Source organism: Eulemur rufifrons, chromosome 2, assembly GCF_041146395.1.
Source record: "Eulemur rufifrons isolate Redbay chromosome 2, OSU_ERuf_1, whole genome shotgun sequence".
Taxonomy (NCBI): Eukaryota; Metazoa; Chordata; class Mammalia; order Primates; family Lemuridae; genus Eulemur; species Eulemur rufifrons.
Genome location: NC_090984.1, coordinates 116,119,615 through 116,139,180, shown reverse-complemented (window position 1 = coordinate 116,139,180; position 19,566 = coordinate 116,119,615). Strand labels below are relative to the sequence as shown.

At 40.1% G+C, this 19,566-nt stretch overlaps 1 protein-coding gene across 1 annotated transcript; it reads right to left on the bottom strand.

Annotated features, from left to right (window-relative positions):
• Window positions 1-409: 409 nt before the first annotated feature.
• On the bottom strand, window positions 410-19,482 carry UBR7 (ubiquitin protein ligase E3 component n-recognin 7). The gene is made up of 11 exons (XM_069465250.1): window positions 19,249-19,482; window positions 17,102-17,235; window positions 16,003-16,063; window positions 15,011-15,106; window positions 12,938-12,991; window positions 12,616-12,721; window positions 10,231-10,439; window positions 9,906-10,055; window positions 8,740-8,902; window positions 7,515-7,576; window positions 410-2,690 (listed from the first exon to the last, which is right to left on the bottom strand). Exons 1-11 carry the CDS (start codon window positions 19,396-19,398, stop codon window positions 2,598-2,600), a joined length of 1,278 nt encoding a protein of 425 aa, XP_069321351.1. The 5' UTR covers window positions 19,399-19,482; the 3' UTR covers window positions 410-2,597.
• Between the last annotated feature and the right edge of the window lie 84 nt (window positions 19,483-19,566).

Below are 19,566 nucleotides of genomic sequence, written 5' to 3'. Positions count from 1 at the left end.
GGTGAAGGAGCTCTGCTCAGGGCATCTCAGATCAGACGTTTTATACAACAGCAGGGGAATAATGAACTACGACACCCTGAACTAGTCCCTCTGCTTGGAGAGCAGGACTCCAGGGCAGGAATACCAGTTAGAATATGCTCATATTATCTCATTTTCTTTTCTTTTTTTCTCAAAGAGACGGGGTCTCGCTGTGTTGCTCAGGCTGGAGGCAGCTGTGGCTACTCACAGGCATGATCGAGGCGCACTGCAGCCTCGCACTCCTGGGCTCAAGCGGTTCTCCTGCCTCGGCCTCCCAAGTAGCTGGGACGACAGGTGCACGCCACTGTGGCCGGCTATATTCATTTTCTTGTAACCTGCAGAGGGAGGCTGTGTAGACTTAAATGTAACTAAAAACAATCTGAAAAGCAACTATTTTGAATTGGTTTTATTTAAATTTTACAGAAACCTGATTGGAGTTAAGTATGTAATTATAAGTCCAGTAACAATTTCTACAAAAATGCACACACAATGCCAGAATTCCTTACAAGCAACTAACATCATATTTTTGTTCTGCATAAAACATGCATTCATATCAACTGCCACATGTTGGCCAAAATCAGTCTCTACAAGCAGAGACAGTCCAATATAGTCATAAGAAAACTAGTTGTGAACAACAGGTTAAAAAAAGAGGTTTTCTGGTTAATGTGAGAGAAGGAACAGTACCTTTCATAGAACAAGCCCTTCAGCACTGGGGTAATTGGGACTGTTGTGCTGCACGTAACACGTCACCTCTGAGACTTGGTCCTGACCTGTGATAGGAAGTGAGGAACTTTCTGGTAGTCAAATCAGACATTTGAGAAGCCATAAACTCTCAGGACATGATGGCACACGAACAGTGCAGCCCTGCAGAAGGGGTTCGACACACCCTCGGACTTGGAAGCCTTCCCAAGGTGCTGACTGTAAACAGCCTCAAAGACACCCTGAGCCTTTCAACCGGGTCCTCCCCACAAGGCTGGCTCAGGGCACACGGCATCTCCTGCTGCCACGAGCCCTTCCAGCGCCACACACCACTCTCCACGAGGATCTCGAAGAGGCTGAATGCCAAAAAACATGGGTTGTCCCATTTCTTTGAGGCCTTGACTTTTTATAGACCGAGTTCACCTTGTCTAGGGTTGGTGGGCACTCGTATACACGACTGCTGGACACAAAAGGAACAGTAATATACATGTGTGGCTCCAAAGCGTAAAATGCTTTTGGTAACACACCTCAAATATGTCACCTACGGTCAAGAAAGACCTTGTTCCTCCAGAGGGAAAGAGCAACTGAGGGCTCTATATTTACCAAAAGGTGTTTTCCACCTAGATTGAGGGGTTTTAAAGAGATTTCAGATCAACTGAAAGGACTTCCCCTCAGATACGGGGTTTTATACAACATTTCACGAGGATCTTCAAAAGAAGATCTCACAGTCACTAGGGACCAGCTGTGGACACTAACATTTATATACATAAACCTCACTCGTGCAGCCTAGGGCCTTGTTTGGAATCTCTTCCACAGACTCTGTCTCCTCCAAGACAGGGCCGTCATCACCCTGCTCATCAAGTAAGCTAAATCAGCATCTTTTCTTCTTCAGCACAGATTCGAGGGGAAAAATAATAATCTACTGGGGTTCTAACAACATTTTCATAATAGAACAATATCAAAATAGGTCCATTTTTAATATATGCTTATGAATATCCCTGATAATATAAAGAAATCCAGAGGACTTCGTAAACCACCAAGATTTCACAGGGGTGATACCCGGTCTGTTTTCTAGGCAGCAGAGAAGGGACTAGTATACTGGCAGATTTTCTCCAGGAAGCCCCGGGAGTGCTACAGTACTGAAATTCTAGTATTCTAGTGCCAGTAGAATCATGAGTGAAAATTTCACTTTAAATTTCTTAGTAAAATTCGTAACAAAGGTTTGCTTCCTCAACCTGTCATCAGCCAATCTCCCTGCCTGTGAGAGACATCAGGCTAGAAAACCATCAGTCTTGGCTACTCTGGACGTGGGCCCAGAGAAACCAAGTTCCAAGATCCGCTCTAAGCCATGACCAAACCTCGGAGAGCAGGCACGTGGGAGGAGCAGACGGGCCTGAGGAAGCTTTGAGCCAAGGCACCACGATCGCAGGGGTGAGGACCTGCGGAGCTTCAGCTGACAGGAAGAGTACCTTCTGTGATGCCTACAGAGGACGGCCTGGCAGGCAACAGCTCTGTGGCAAAGTACACATATTTGGGAGTTAAAGAACAAATCATTAAAAAAAAAAACCAATTTGCTTTCTCAAATCAAACATCTTAAAATACATAAGCAAATAACCCTGCGTGTACTAGGGTGGGGGCTGAAGTCTGTGGAATGAGTCGCATTTGGCGGAGTCGTAAAGAATGCCGGGCGGGCGGGACACCAGCATCGACACTGTGGCTACTGCGGTTCGGGAGAGGGAAGGGAGCTGGCGGCCAGAGGAGGAGGCCCCTCCGAAGAGCAGAGGATGGAAAGGGGACTGACTGCGAAATATGCCTCTTTTATTCCTAGACTAGGAAGTGGCATTTTCACTGGCCTGAGGGAGGAGGCTTCGCACTCCACTCTAGCTGCAGTAATACTGCATCCCATCCACTCTTCTTCTCTTTTTTGACTGAAATTCTTCAAAGAACTGCTGGATGTCCTCTCTCTTAACAACCTGTTGAAAGCAAAGCAAAGATTAGGAAAGGGCCTCAGTGACAGGACAGCACACAAGGTCACAGCATTCATAAACAAGTCCAACGATACTGCCGCTAAGAATCACTGTAACGGGTAATTAGTGATACTGCCTCCGTGGCTCACAGAGGCTGACCTGTTCAGAGTCACACAGCTAGGCAGAATGCTCCAAAGCTGCGGTTCCACCACCTACCTCAGTTTCCCCATACAAAATGGGATAAAAGCGGCACCTATCTAAAAGGGGCCTTTGAAGATCAGATGAGCTATCATGCCTGGCATGCAGTACGTTCTCAGTAAACATTAGCTGACAAGAAGAGTGGCAGGGCCAGCACACGAACTGAGAACCCCAAGGTCTCCTCAGCCCGCTACCTGTGCTCCTTACCACAGCTGTCTTTCTGAAACGTGCTCCGACTCTGCAAAAGCACTCACAGAAAAAAGTCTCTTTTCCTTTGAGATTTGTGCTTTCTTCTTTACCAACAGCAGAGAAGGTTAAAAAAAAAAAACAAAAAACTTTTCCCTATTCATCTTTGGGAAAAAATATATACCTTTTTTTCTTGAGGAATATAAAATTAAAGATGTTTGCTACGTAAACAGAAAAATAAGTGGAAAAAAAATTACAAGCACTACTTTTAATAAATCTCTTTTATGCAATAAAAATGACAAATTGGCCAGGTGTGCCTGTAATCCTAGCACTTTAGGAGGCCAGGGCAGGAGGATCGCTTGAGGCTAAGAGTTCGAGACTAGCCTGAGCAACATAGCAAGACCTTGTCTCTACAAAAAATTTAAAATATTGGCCGGGTATGGTGGCATTCGCCTGTAGTCCCAGCTACTCGGGAGGCTGAGGCAGGAGGATCCTCTGACCCCAAGAGTTGAGACTGCAATGAGCTGTGATCACACCACTGTACTCCAGCCTGAGAGACAGAGTGAAACCATCTCTAAAAAAAAGAGAGAGAGAGAAAATTGTCTTCTATTTTATTAGAAAAAGGATTTAGGGCTGGGCGCGGTGGCTCACGCCTGTAATCCTAGCACTCTGGGAGGCCGAGACTAGCGGATTGTTTGAGCTCAGGAATTCGAGACCAGCCTGAGCAAGAGCGAGACCCCGTCTCTACTAAAAAAAAAAATAGAAAGAAATTATATGGACAGCTAAAAATATATATGCAGAAAAAATTAGCCGGGCATGGTGGCGCATGCCTGTAGTCCCAGCTACTCGGGAGGCTGAGGCAGTAGGATCGCTTAAGCCCAGGAGTTTGAGGTTGCTGTGAGCTAGGCTGACGCCACGGCACTCACTCTAGCCTGGGCAACAAAGCAACACTCTGTCTCAAAAAAATAAAAATAAAATAAAATAAAATAAAAAAAAAGCAAACTGGAGCCACCCAGGAGTCCCTGCTCACCCCAAAAGTGAGTTTATGCCAGTTGATCAGATGGAAAGCTATCCACCAGCCACAAGAGACAGGTTTGTTAACTTATGTTTTAATTACAAAGGTACACATGCCTATTGTTAGGAAGGAAGACAGGTAGGGCAGGAAGAATGAAGGAAAAGGAAAGCAAGCATATGGGCTGGGCACGGTGGCTCACTCCTGTAATCCTGGCACCCTGGGAGGCCAAGGCGGGAGGACTGCTTGAGGCCAGGAGTTCGAGACCAATCTGAGCAAGAACGAGACCCCATCATAGCAAGACACCGTCTCTACAAAAAATTTTAAAAAATCAGCCAGGCGTGGTGGCCTGTGTCTGTGGTCCCAGCTCCTCCAGAGGCTGAGGCAAAAGAATCACTTGAGCCTAGGAGTTTCAGGTTGCAGTGAGCTGTGATGATGCCACTGCACTCCAGCCAGGGTGACAGAGTGAGACTGTGTCTCAAAGAAAAAAAGAGAGAGAGAGAGGGAGAGAGAGCATGTGAATGCCTGTGAGCAAAAGGGGAGAGAGAAAGAGAAAGAAAAAAAGGTGTATAAAGTGAAAACCTCCTGCTCTTGTTCCCCAGGAGTAAGTGCTACAAACATACTCAAATGGCCATACTAACTTGCAATAATTTTCATGGGGTAAGATCCTTATTAATCTTCTAAGCAAAAGAATGTTAACATTTTGTCAGTACTCTGCTACAGATCAGTAGCTGCTACATCAGCTTTACAAGCACCAAAAGTAAAACTGCTGGTCAACTGGTAATGAATTAGAACCCTAACAGAGTCAAGATCTCGAAGGCGAACACATCCTGGAATAGCTGCAGCTCAAAGCTCTAATGTACTTTACTAAACAGCTTGGAAGTTTCCACTTTATAAAATGCTAATGAATATGACACTTGAAAGTTCCAAAATGAAGAATCTGTCCCTACCTTGGCTTATAAATATTAACGACCAAAAGCCAGTAGAAGGAAATATCTCTGGCAAGGATATTGTGGGAGAAGACCCAACAACACACAAATTGAGTGTGCAAGTTCTGGTTTCCAGATGTCCTCAAATAGTCACAGCCAACATGCAGAGTAGAAATGCTAATGAATAAATACTTGGGTTCAAGTAATAAATCATTTTATTGGTTTGTCTCGGAATATTTGTAGTTTCTAAGTTTTTTTTTTTGTATGGTCAGATATAAACATTAAATAAAAGATAGTCCATCATCTGAGAACAAACAAAACTTATTTACATTATGCCCTTGGACAAATGCAACCAGAATAGACAAGTCTTAAGGCAACTTAGGGTTTTATTTGTTTTTCTGTAAAGATCTAGTTAGTAATGTCATGGATTAAACAATTAAAAAAACACATTTTGCTATCCTTTTAAATCATCACATCAGACAAAAACATTCTCTCTTCACAAAGACTCATAAAAAGTGGCTCCAGTAATAACAAAGTCCTAGGTCATGAAGATGCACATGAAGACTTTGTAAACTAAAAATAAAATCCTAAGCCCCCGCCAACTGAATGGACCCTGCCTTGGGCAAAGGGACCCCAGAAAAACTTACAACTGAGTTCTCAGGCATGATGGGGAGGGAGGTCAAACACACCTCCTCATACCCCCTCCCTCTGGAGTTTAAACTAATTGCAAACAGCACCTAAGCCCAGGCAGGGCAAAAGTTAAGTTGTGCCTAACAAACCATAAAATCTCCTTAAACTTTTCCAACCTGACTGGTATAACATCACACGGCAGATAGCAGACCCCATTATCTTAACTCAAGCATTCCTTTCGACTGATTCCCAGTCTTTACATAAAGCTTTATTTCTTTAACCAAGTTCAAATCAAAGAATCTCTGAACCAACCTATAACTGTAACCCCTCACTTCAAGATGCCCCACCTCTCAGGCCAAACCACTGTATACCTTCCATTTATTGATTTATGATTTTACCTACAATTCCTGTCTCCCTAAAATGTAAACACAAACTGTAACCTGGCTGCCTCGGGGCTACTCAGGCTTCTGGGGTTTATGGATCCTCAGGCCACTGTCACTCATACTGGCTCAGAGCAACTTCTTTGAAATTATTTTACAGAGTTGTTTTTTTTTTTTCTGTTAATCATTTTGAATAAAAGTCTCAAAACTAAATGAAAAAAGACAACATAACTAATTTTTTATGTGATTTTAAGTATGTGTAAGATAAAATTAATACATAGCACTGTAACCACCAACCGCAACAGAGGCAACAGCCCCAGGGGCAAGAGCGCACGCTTGGACACTATTTGAAACACCTCCAATGTCCATTAATAGTGCAGAGGTTAAACAGTGAGGCAAAGTCCCCCATTACACCCCTCAACACTCTTAGTTCTAGGAAGAAAGAAGCTTGAGTCTACATAAACCAGAGAATAGCCTTTACAGCAGGAACAAGAATAACTATAGTTTAAGAATGGTGGGAAAGTAGGAAACGTTCACAATGATAGTGAAGAACGTTCTCTAAAAAAAGAAAACCATTTAGGAGAAGGCTCTTTTAACCTCTGTCTACCATTCATTTTGCAGAGAGGCAGCACTGTGACCTTGTCCAGAAATCTGGGCAGCTAAATGTTCTTTCCATATTTATGAGAAAGAAGAAAATGACCTAAAGTCCCCTGGCAGAGATTTCTTCCAAGAAAGCAAGTCTCAGAGAACTTCTTGGGTATCCCTTAGACCCATATCTGGCTATAAGCAGAGCAAAACATTTCCCGTTTATAAGGACAGCCTTAGGCCATGAAGAGAAAAGTTAAATTTTGCTTTGCATCTGCCTTTGGAAGATTAAAAAAAGATTTTAGAAAAAAAAATTCTGTCACAAACACATGAATAGGAAAGGAGTGGGAAGTACAGGTATTTGTAAATTTACCTGGAAGCCTATCTTAAGACATTACACATTTTAGAGTCAGCTTTTAAAGTATAGACTCTTCCAGCAAGAGAGATTTTTTAGCCCCAATGATAAAGTTCTTCTATTCTAAACTATGGAACTCAAAATCGCAGAAAATGAGTCTAGTTTTAATGTTTCCTGCCCAGTTGTTTCTCCCTTACCCTCCCAAGGATCCACGCTTCAAGGTCAAGGTCAGCAGAATCAGTGATTCTGGAATCCTGATTCCTTCCAATCTTCTTCTAAGCTACAACTACTCTCTCCAGATCTTGTGGGACTGCTCCAACCCTCGTCCCTCCTGGCCCAGCTAGAGTCGGTAAGGACTCCCACCTTGACCCTTGGTGTTTCACTGCCCGTTTATGATTTTCCCTTAGCCTGCTAATAACCCTATAAACAGTCTCTGCAGGAAACTCTCAAGTACTCCACATTTATGTTGCACAGTCATTTCTTTATCATCAAAGCAAATAAACAGTTTATTCAAAACTTACAAGGCTATGATTAAAATTTTTGGACTCAACATACCGTGCCTTCATCAGCAAATCTCTTGAGATAGTCTTTAAGTTCAGTCTTCAGGTCATTGTATTCTAAATCAAAACCACAAAGGTACTTACAATTAAGATAAGCCATTTGTTTTGAAAACAAAATATTCCTTTGCCACTGACATTTCAGTAAGTTAATACTGTTGTTTAAACCAAACTTTTCTTAAGTGAAACCTGCATAGAAACTTGTTCCCAATTTCTCTGGACTTTCTCCATGTTGATAGCTGGGACCCTTTTTCTTTCTTTTTTTTTTTATTTCAAGATATTAGGGGGGTACACATGTTTTTGTTACATGGACACCTTGTTTAATGCTTAAGTCTGGGCTTTTAGTATGCCCATCACCAGAATAGTGTTCATTATACCCAATTTTAAAAAATAAAAATAAAATAAAATAAAATAAAAAACCCACAAAAAGCAGAGATATCCTTCCTCCTATAAAGATTAGCTAAGATTTTTTTTCAAGGGCTTTCTATTTCTCTGGAATTATAGTAGTTGAAATAACCTTGACTCGTTAAACATTAATTTTGAAACTCATTCAGTCAACAGTTTATATTATGTACGAGCATCTTAAGGACTACAAAATCTTTTAGATACAGCCTGCATCCTGAAAAAGCTTTTAGTCTATTAAAGGGAAATGGAAGTTAATCAAAGTTACAAATAAAAGACAGAAATGATCAATGTCATAAAAGAAATAGGTGGTGGCACGGGAGTGGAACCGGCTGGGACAGAAATCGTGGCAATAAGCTGGGCATGCCGGCAGGAAAGTGTAAAAGCCTACAATTAAGGGTTAGGACATATTTTCCCCTCTAGTGGTTTCCTGTGACTCACTGAAGCAACCTCAATAATTGTCAAAAAGATGACATGCTTTGCTCAAAAAGATGACACGTAGTGCTCAAGGAAAATTATTTCAATGGATGGAAAATTTTTCTATTATTCTTTATTCATATATCTAGCCTTAATCAAAATAGCACAAGCTTTGGTTTCTCAAGAATGTAATTATTCTAGCACATAAGTCTGATTCAGTGGTAATAGCAGCTGAATACTCAGCAATATGAAAATCAAGCATCTGTAGTTGGGTCCTACTGTACAATTCAAAATTTTAATTTTATTTGTATTAAATTAAAAATATAGGTGTTTATTGCCCTCTTTATACATTTTTTTTTTACATGGTGAAGGACACTTTATGAATTTCCACTAATAGTACTCACCACAGATAAGCTCGACTTGCTGGACTCTGTTCATGCTGTTGAGGGTATCCATTAAAGGGTCCCTCCTATCAGTTGCCTGGTCAATCTTGCCTTTGTTTTCATAAGCCAGAACTGTGTCATATTCATCTGTCAGGAACAGGACATCCAGATCTCCATACATTTTCTTTAAAAAATAAACCAGTTTCCTCATTAGAACTGTATTATCATTCTCAGAAAGTCAACTTCGTGAGAATTACTAAAATTTTAATTTTTCTAGATTAACACCTAGAAAAACCAAAGCCTCTTAGCAGAGTTGCTTGAAGAACTTCTTTTCTTTTAATTTCCAAATATTAAGGGGGTACAAATGTCTTTGTTACCTGGATACCTTGTATGATGCTTAAGTTGGGGCTTTTAGCACGCCCATCCCCATAGTAGTGTTCATTGTATCCAACAGGTAAGTTTTTACCCCTCATCCCCCTCCCACCCTCCAGAAGGACTTATTCTTTTGTCCCAAATTTCCTTTAGAAATCTCCCAACTTTTAGTAGATGTATGATCTATGAGCTTTTATTTTAAAACCACTGATTTACTGTAACTTTCAAGCAATTTATGTTTCCAAGCAACTATGTGATATAAAAAAGATAAGTAGAAAATTGCTATTTTCTACTAAAATAAAGATAAGTGGCCGGGCGTAGTGGCTCATATCTATAATCCTAGCACTTTGGGAGGCTGAGATGGGAGGTTTGCTTGAGGCTAGGAGTTCGAGACCAGCCTGAGCAAGAGTGAGACCCCATCTCTACAAAAAAATAGAAAAATAAGCTGGATATGGTGGCTCACACCTGTAGTCCCAGCTACCAGGGAGGCTGAGGCAGGAGGATCACTTGAGCCCAGGAGTTTGAGGTTGCTGTGAGCTACGATGATGCCACTATACTCTAGCCCAGGAGACAGAGTCAGACTCTGTCTCTCAAAAAAAAAAAAAAAAAAGATAAGTAAAAACTATTACACAATTACTTTCTTACACAATCAATCATATTGCAAGTACTGTTTCATATATTTGCTTAACATAAAAATTTTGAAAGTCTCCTATACTCCTATATTAATTCCATAAGTATATTTTTCAGATGTTCTTATCTTGGGCATCAGTACATAAAACACACTAACACTGAACTTAATAAGATAAGATACTTACCATACAGTCTTGGCAGGTACATAACTTGCTACGCCAGTTCAGGGGCCAGTAGGTGGCAGTGTCTTTCTTTATGAACTGCTTAGCTTTTAGCTCCAGAAGTTTGCAGGCTGATTGTGACTCCATGTTGAGGCTTTGATTCTTAAACACTGTCTGAAATAGAATTAAGTTCTGAAGTGTGTTTTTTAAACTATCATAGTTTTCCTAGTTTAGATTTTGTAAATAGATTTATTTAGGCAAAGGATACAATTGAAATCCAAAGCTATAGAGCTTACAGAATTAATTTTGCTTAAGTTTCATTTCTTTCAGGCTGTACTTCATATATTACCTGGAGATCAGATTCAGAACTAGAGCTAGTACATGGTTCATTATTCTGCTCTGCTTTAACTTCCTTTATGGCATCCTTTCCATGTTCTGGAACATCCTCTTTGAGGGTACTATCCTGATGATTTCCATTTTCAGATTTGGTAACGTCCTGATCACCTATTCCATCAACATTCCGAACCAACACATCATCCTCAGCAGGTATTTTGGTTACTGTAGGTTCAATGAAAAAACAGACACATACATACACATATCCACAGACCTATCAGACAATGAAATCACTTATTCTGATTTTAAAATATTTCAGAATCTGTAAAAGGAGAAAAGTCAACCTTAATCTCTGGAATAAGGAGAAAGGAATATCAGCCCTTCTTTAAGTTGTGCCTGCCTAATCCAAAGAATTCAAATAATTGAATAGTTCGTTTGAAAACATCAGTCACTACATAAGCACTTTATACATAAAGGAGAAAAGAATATCCTGTAGGATAAGATTTAGCTGTGAACACAGGTGGAAGAGTAGTTTTGAAAAAACCACCAGCTTTTCTTCATGAGAGGAAGAAATAAAAACAATGAGTGTACGCTGCGCAGGGTGCTCAGGCCTACAATCTCAGCACTTTGGGAGGCCAAGGCAGGACTGTTTGAGCCCAAGAGTTTGAGACCAGCCTGGGCAACATAGTGAGACCCTGTCTCTACAAAAAATAAAATTAGCCAGGCATGGTGGCACACACCTGTAATCCCAGCTATTCAGGATGCTGAGGCAGGAGGATCACTGGAGCCCAGGAGTTTGAGGCTGCAGTGAGCTATGATCACACCACTGCACTCCAGCCTGGGTGACAGAGTAAGATCCTGTCTCCAAAAAAAAAAATGGGGGAGTGGGGGAGGGGTGTAGAGGCAGAGGCAAATACCGTGAAGGAGAGAAGAGAAACGGTAAGGTAGCTCATGTTGGATGATGGCATTTCTTTTTTCTTTTTTTTTTGAGACAGGGTTTGCTCTGATGCCCAGGCTAGAGTGCAGTGGTCACAGTCATTGCAGCCTTGAACTCCTATGCTCAAGTGATCCTCTTGCCTCAGCCTCCTGAGTAGGTAGGACTACAGTTGCATGCCACTATGCCTGGCTAATTTTTAAAAAATTTTTTGTGGAGACTAGGCCTTGCTGTGTTGCCCAGGATGGTCTCAAACTTCTGGCCTCAAGCAATACTGCCACCTAAGCTACCGCACCTAACCACATTTCCATTTAATAGGAGATAAAGCCATCTGCTGAAAGGAAAGGAAATGAAGAAAGAAGCGGATGATCAAGTAAGAAAACCCAATGAATAAGAAATACGTATGGATCCAGTGTCTGCAGAAAGTGAGAGAGATAATTGGAAAGGGTAAGAACAGAAAGAGGGAACACCAAGTTAAAGAACTTTGAGGGCTGGGCATGGTGGCTCACACCTGTAATCCTAGCACTTTGGGGGACTGAGGGGGTAGGATCACTTGAGCCCAGAAGTTTGAGACCAGCCTGGGCAATAGTGAGAACCCCATATGTACAAAAAAAATTTTTTAAGCTTAGCTGGGCCTGTTGGTGCGCACCTGTAGTCCCAGCTACTTGGGAGGCTGAGGAAGGAGGATTGCTTGAGCCCAGGAGTTTGAGGGTGCAGTGATCCATGATGACATCACTGCACTCTAGTCCCTACAACAGGGTAAGACCCTGTCTCAAAAAAAAAAAAAAAAAATACTTTGAAGCAAATCAAAAGTGTGGGACAAGACCTTAGGTGTAGCTATGCTGCCTGTGGTTTGTGTGGAAAAGTGGTCCCAAGAGGTGAGAAAGGGCAAGAAATTAAAGGGCAGAGCCCTCATGAATGGGATTAGTCCCTTATAAAAGAGGCCTGAGGGTAGCTTGTTTACACTTTCTGCCATGTGAGGACACACAGAAGTTTCCATCTATGAGGAATGGGCCTCACCAGACACTAATTCTGCTAGTGCCCAGTTCTTGAACTTCCCAGCCTCCAGAACTGTGAGCAATAAATTTCTTATTGTTTATAAATTACCCAGTCTAAGATATTTTGTTATAGCAATACAAATGAACCAAGATGCCACCCTCCCCCAAACCAATAGCATGTCTTATATTTAACTATAACTTATTTTAATTCTATTTATCTTTCAAAATTCTGTTCAAAACTGCCTCTTCCATTTTCTCTAATTCTGATCTCATCCTTACCATGCCATTTAAGTACAAATTTGTTCTTGGTAGTCTCTCAACCAATCCATAAGTATCTTGTGTAGAAGGAACATATACTGTTTTCTATACCTCAGAATCCAATTAAAAATAGTTGCTAAAAATCCTGGGTTGAACATACATAGTTCACAAGCGCAAGTTTGTGGCACACCAACTTCACAGAGATACCTACCTGCCCATTGTGCAGCATAAGCCCACAAGAAAGAACAACGTTTCATACAAGCCTGGCACACCATCTCCTGGAAATCCCCGCTCTCAGGGGGAATGGCACCAAGATGCTGTGAATACAGAAAACCAAATATTTTTCTTGTGATTGTCAAATTGCCCCAAATGCCCATTATTTTATAAACAAATACTGCAATAGTACACAGATCATATCTTTATAGTTTATTTTTAAAGGAGTAATTATAATGTAAAATATGACAATTCAAAAGGAAAAGATCCTCTATCTTTTTGTGAAGACAATAGCTTTAAAAGGTGAAAGTTTTCCTTACCCTTCCATGGAACCAGTCTTCACAGACTACACACTGGATCATCTCATCTGGAATCTAACAGAGAAAAGCAGTTGGTTTGTTAAAGATTACACTGAATCATGGGACGTGGAAGTAAACCTGACACACAGTAGAAACAGGTATTAAATAACTCTCTACCAACACTGTGAGACCCCCTATCTATGTAATAGTAGTCAAGGACACAGAGAAATTCATTCTACAAGAACTGGTCTTACAAAGGGTTACATGACATAAGTACTTTACAAGCAACTATCAAAGCTCTTTCACATCAGTTACTTAATAGCTGATCTCACAAGACTTTACAGAGAGGTAGGGCATTCCTACTTTTACACATAAACCCAAGCCCACAGAAGTAGTGTGAATTGACCAACGTAGAATGTGACAACTGGGAGTTTTTACCAATCACACTATGCTGCCAAGTAAACTGAAAAGTAAATATTATAAACAATCTCTTGACAATATAGACAATAACAACTTCTCTAATTTAAATAAATTCAATAATTAAATAATTAAATGCTGGGCCTGGGAAAATTATATTTGAAAGGACACAGACTATGATTTTCCTTTTATTTTCAGGTTTTCATATCTACTAATACATACACACACACACACATACACAAAACAATTTTATTCTTTTTTCTGCCCTTATCAACTTATTCATCATTTTTTTCTTTTGATTCAATAGTATTATAAATAACACTTTACCCCATATTTTAAAATATCCAGTTTTAAGGTTTTATTTTTGTTAACTCAAAGATACCTTCAACTTGTTCCTCTATATAATTTGGTTCAATAGTTATAGTTTGAAGACAATTAGAAAGGCAAAAGGAAAAAGGCTAACTTCTCTAAATACAAAAAGCACTCTAACAAATCAGTAAATATACAAATAAAACCCACCCCAATGAAAACACAGGCTGAGGATATAAAGGGCGATTCAAAGAGAATGTTGTTACAAGTGTCCAATGAATCCATGAAAAGATATACAACCTCACTCAGGATCAGGGAAAGGAAAAAATTTTAAAGATACTATTCTTTATTTATCAGAATGGCAAAATTTTAAAGAACTGGTAATAAATAGTATTGACAAGACTATTGGAGAAAAAACCCACTATCATATACTATTGGTGTTTGAACCCTTTTGGCATACATGATCATAATTTTAAATGCTACAAATATCCTTCGACCTGTCAATTCCACTTTCTAGGTATCCATTCTACATAAACACTTTCAGGAGTATACTCAGTTATATTACTGTATAAAGATGTTCATTGCAGCCTTCTTTACAATAGAGAAAAATTAGACGATGCCATTCTGCTACAGAAGAACAGTTAGGTTAACTAACTTATGGTATATCAAATTAAGGGAAACTCTGCAGCAGTTAGAACGAGGCAGATTTGTACTGCTGACATGAAAGAATGTCTATGATACACTGATAAGTGAGAAAAGCCAGATGCAGAAGTGAATGTACAGAATTTTCACTTTCGTTAAAGAAAGGAAACTACACATTAAAATGCAGTCAATCACTTTTATGTGCAATGAAAAAGGCCTAAAAATATACACACCAAAAAGTGTTAACAATGGTTATGCCTGGAAAGTGAGAAGTGCAGGAGTACAGAGGAACTCTTTTCAAATTGTGCATACATTTCTAATTGAAAGTTTTTCCCCAATATGATCTGCAGGAAGTACTTGACATACTTAAGGGGATGCAGTTTGTAAATCCCATTTCTTTCCTTCAAGGGTGGCAAGAAGTGGAAGGTCATTTCTTAGTAAGTGTTTAGAGGGTGGGGTAGGCAGACAGGAAAGAGGGAGAAGGAAAGAAGTTGTGGCCTTGGGAAAGTCCTCTTCAATGTTTCATTCTTATAAGATGAGAAGAATAGTTGAGATCTGTACCAGTTACAGATCCAACCCAGATTCATAATGGGTAAAACTAGAACCCTTTCACAACCCTGCAATCCTTCCTGAAGAACTACAGAGGCCCAGATATGACAAGAGGCTGAAGAGACAAGGCTAGAGATGACACATTCAATCCCAGGTTTTAAACTCCAATTCTCTTACCTCGTCTTCAGGATCAGGATAGGGTCTCTTGCAAACGCAATACAATCCAAAAAAGTTGTCATTGTACTTATTGCCAGAATTTACTTTTGCTTTGTCCTGAAATATAATATTGATTTCAATATATAATCTGGTCTAATTTTAACTATAATTTCATACATCATAAAATTTCTGCATTCAATAAATTTCTACACTAAATATTTTCCCCCTAGAAGCTGGTCTTTAATTTTCAAAGTATGAAGAAAAAAAATTTACTCCCATTAAAGGGGATACTTTTTCCAGGATACAGGGAAAAACTAAAATTTATTTTTTGTACCTTTTTTATAGCAATTAGAGGAAATTAAATATACCTATTCAAGAAAATGGAGATAAAAGTTAACCATAAATATTAATTATCAACCTATGTGAACTGATATTGGCTTGGAATTTCAAAGTACTCCTTTACAAACTTGGCTGTGAGAGCCAAGACCCCCAGGTTACTAGACAGGAAAAAGTTGTCTAAAACTAACCTTCAAAAGAAGGGGAAAGGATGACAGCTTTAACAACTATGTTTGAACAATATAACATTTCTTTCTCTTTTATTTCTGTTAATTCACTAAAAGTTATTGTGTAAGCATAGTTTTTATTAGCTAAAAAGCAGTGAAAAAGTCCTATGTGTTTGTAGCCCACATTCATTATTACCAAGTTTTATTTATTCAGTTTTGAGTCATAGCCTTTGTTTTAAAAGCCTCAGAGAATGAGCACAACCACATAATTAAACCTGAATCACTTTAAAAAACATTTTCTCCCAAACCTTTCATATTAACTACAATCTATATTATAGGCTCTGAACGGGCTATTTCGCTTTTCCAACAAAAGGAAAAAAGGAAATATATTCCATCTGCAAAGAATAAGAACTTCTTTTTTGGAAAATACAGGTATTTGTTTTTTACTCACTCTGGCAAATATCAACCTCAGCTCTTTTAAATACATTTATAGTTATAGTGCTTACTTACAGGAAATAATTTGCATTCCAAATTTTTAAACTTGCTGTTTCCACAATCGCAACGAAAATTTCTGAAAAAAGGAGGAAAAGCCACTTTTAAATCTAATGAAGTGCTCTTTAAACTCAAATCATAGCCTCTTCCTTTTTCAACTCATTTCTAGAATGGAAAAAGTGGCTTCGGTTGCTGTTCATATATCCAATTTGGAATTTCTTTAAGCATACAACAGATTTTACAATTCTAGAAATTAATATATATAAAGTCAAATATCTACATTATACACACACACACAAACACACAAGTAAAATAATGGCAGAGGATGAGTAGTTTGAGTTTGTACCATAATTACATTTTAAAAGGCCCTATGGAAAAACTATTCTCTCCAGTTATATAAAATAATTACATTAAATTTCATGGCTGGGTGTGGTGGCTCATGCCTTTTATCCCAGCCATCCCTTTGGGAAGACCAAGGCAGGAAGATTGCTTGAGCCCAGGAGTCCAAGACCAGCCTGGGCAACACAGTAAGACCCTGTCTCTATAAAAAAATTTTCAAGGGCGCAGTGGCTCACTCCTGTAATCCTAGCACTCTGGGAGGCCGAGGCGGGAGGATCACTCGAGGTCAGGAGTTCAAGACCAGCCTGGGCAAGAGCGAGACCCGTCTCTACTAAAAAAAATAGAAAGAAATTATCTGGATAACTAAAAACATATAGAAAAAATTAGCCGGGCATGGTGGCACATGCCTGTAGTCCCAGCTACCAGCTACTTGGGAGGCTGAGGCAAAAGGATTGCTTAAGCCCAGGACTTTGAGGTTGCTGTGAGCTAGGCTGATGCCATAGCACTCTAGCCAGGGCAAAAGAGCAAGACTCTGTCTCCAAAAAAAAAAAAAATTTCAAAACTAGCCAGGCATGGTGTCATGTGCCCATAGTTCTAGCTACTTCGGAGGCTGAGACAGGAGGATTACTCAAGCTCAGGAGTTCAAGGCTGCAGTGACCTATGATCACACCACTATACACCAGTCTGGGCAACAGAATGAGATCCCATTTCTTTAAAAAAAAAAAAAAAAAAATTCACTAATACACAACTACTTTGAATGAAAAAAAAGCATGTTTACCTTTTTGTATAGAGCTCAAATAGTTTATGACTTCCATGACATTCATAACTGCAAGCTAGACAAATTCCTGCTGGTTCTTCTCCCTCTGGGGTGCAGGTACTGCAGGCATATAGTGCTTGTCTCTTTACTGAGCCCTAAAAGACAGCCCCAAAATGGAAAAATTAATGAAAGAGAATAAATTAATGAAACAGCATAGTTACCTAATACCCATACTATGATCTGAAAAATAATTAAAATCAGATTATCTGTGGTCAAGATCTTTCTGTAAAAATCATTAAGCCTATTCAAAAAGTATAAACTTAAGATACACAGATACTGGCAGGGGAAAAAAAAGAAGAACAAAAAAGAAGTATAAACAACAGAGTACTAAAACACTGTTGAAGGTTCATATCTATACTAGCACTTGTTTTCATACTATTTTTTCTTAAAGTGAAAGGCAGTTTAAATTTGTCAATCAGCTGTAAGTTGGTCTGCTTAATCATTTTAACATATGAAAAGGTAGGAGAATGTGTATAGATTTATTTAAGTAATATCACACTTTAATTTTGGAAAATGTTTGTAAATCAAGCAAAGAGAAAATCAATACATGAAAAGATTCTTTGATATTTAGGAGACGCATGCTTAAGTATTTAGAGTTGCAGTATCATCATGTCTGCAACTTATTTTCAAATAGTTCAAAATTTAATAAAAGCAAAATGTATTATATAGAGGAGAGAAAACAAATGTGGCAAAATGTTAAAAAAGTAAATACATGTAAAAGATATACAGGTGTTCACAATACTATTCTTTCAACTTAGCCATAAATTTAAAATGTTTCAAAATGAAAAGTTGAAGGAAAAACAGGCAAAACTTCTAGAAATCTTGATAATGGTTACTCCCCTTTAGGAAGGAGTCTGACACACAGGGAGGCTCTGGGATACCAGTAATGTTCTATTTCTTGATCTGGGTGGTGGGTACATGCATGTGTTCACTTTTTTCCCAAGTTGTACACATGATGTATGCAAACTTCTATATATTTCACTAAAAAAAAAGAAAATGTTAAGGAAGTCCATTATATAAAGCTAACTATATTTCAAAAATAGCTTACATATAGACAGGACTACTTCTTCTTCTTCTTTTAAGGGAAACAGGGAAAGGGTGTTTTAGTGGTGACCAAAGGTTTTAAATACCAGCCAACATCTGGGACTATCTCTGGACACTAAGTTTATTCAACAATATAACCACTTTGTAAAGTTAACTAACTTGATTAACGACAACTGGTTATTATGATCTCAGTTCATACCACATAATGAATGCCAAGTCTCTCCCCTCATCCCCCAGTGTTCCACTCCACCCCTCTGCCTAAGTAAACCTCTCCCTCCTACCAATCAACCCTTGTTAGTTTTCTTCCTACCCACCCTTCTCCATTTTTGTACTTAGAAATACAGGATGAGTCACCAAACACTACATCACACCCCCTCAAACCCTTGTTCACTACATCTTCCAAATGCCAAACAGAATATTTTCTCCTCTCCTCCCCTCCCTCGCCAGAGCTACCTGCTATTCTGTTCCTGTCTGTTTCCAGAGGAGGCGGGACAGACTTCATATAGACATGGTACTGGCTTCGTTTTGCAAAAACAAAAACAAAAAAAGTACTAGCCAGCACTTCTCAAACTAAAATAGCAGATAAATTAGTAATCAAGGAGCCCACCCCACACAGGGAGAATTTCAAATCCAGGGCCCTCTCCTTTGACTCTACTTTGCCTCTCCTATTCGGTCCCTAATAAATACATACTCTTAGGATGGGAAAAGTAGGGGAAAGATATCTGGATTTGACAAGTCATGGGGATAGTTTCGTGAAAAGCAGCGGGGACACCAAAAAGAGACGAGAGGAAGGACAGAGGAGCTGCTCCAGGGCCAAATACTGAAAGGGCCGGGCAGAGTGAGGGAGGTGAGGGGCCTCTTGCCAGCCATAAGCTGAAGAAGGGGGCCCAGAAGGCTAAGGATCAAAGGGCAGCTGGGCTTGGGATGAGCAAGGCCAGGACGAACGGCGGCCCGGGACTACCACTTGGGGAACGACTGCGGCCGATGGGAACAGGGAAAGCCCGGCCGGGAACAGGAGGTTCTGCTGGAGCTGCGGGGAGACGAGGCCCGGGCCGCGCGCCCACCTGCGAGTAGGAGCACTTCTCGGAGTCGCTGCCGCCCAGGACGGCACACGCCTCATTCTCCAGCTCTTCGTCCTCCTCAAGTACATCGACCAACGATACCACTGGCTCCAGCTCCGACTGCCGCCCAGTAGACCCCTCAGCTCCAGCCATCCTCAACTGTCACCCGGACCACGGTTCTAACCCGGCGGAGGCGGGAAAAGCAGCCACGAGGGGCGTAGCCGGAGGAGGCGGAGGCCTGAGTGCTATTAACCAATCCCAAAGAAGGAAAGCAAAGGAAGGGGGCGGAGCGACTCCGACGAACGGAAGTCACTCCTCGCC

Bases quoted from the DNA above. Each gene is read 5' to 3' on its own strand.
- UBR7 (XM_069465250.1), bottom strand. From the start codon at position 19,398: ATGGCTGGAGCTGAGGGGTCTACTGGGCGGCAGTCGGAGCTGGAGCCA. The intron at 12,722-12,937 runs GTAAGGAAAACT...CTGTATTCACAG, and splicing joins AAGACTGGTTCCATGGAAGG to CATCTTGGTGCCATTCCCCC. The intron at 8,903-9,905 runs GTAAGTATCTTA...TATTTTTTAAAG, and splicing joins GTACCTGCCAAGACTGTATG to AAAATGTATGGAGATCTGGA.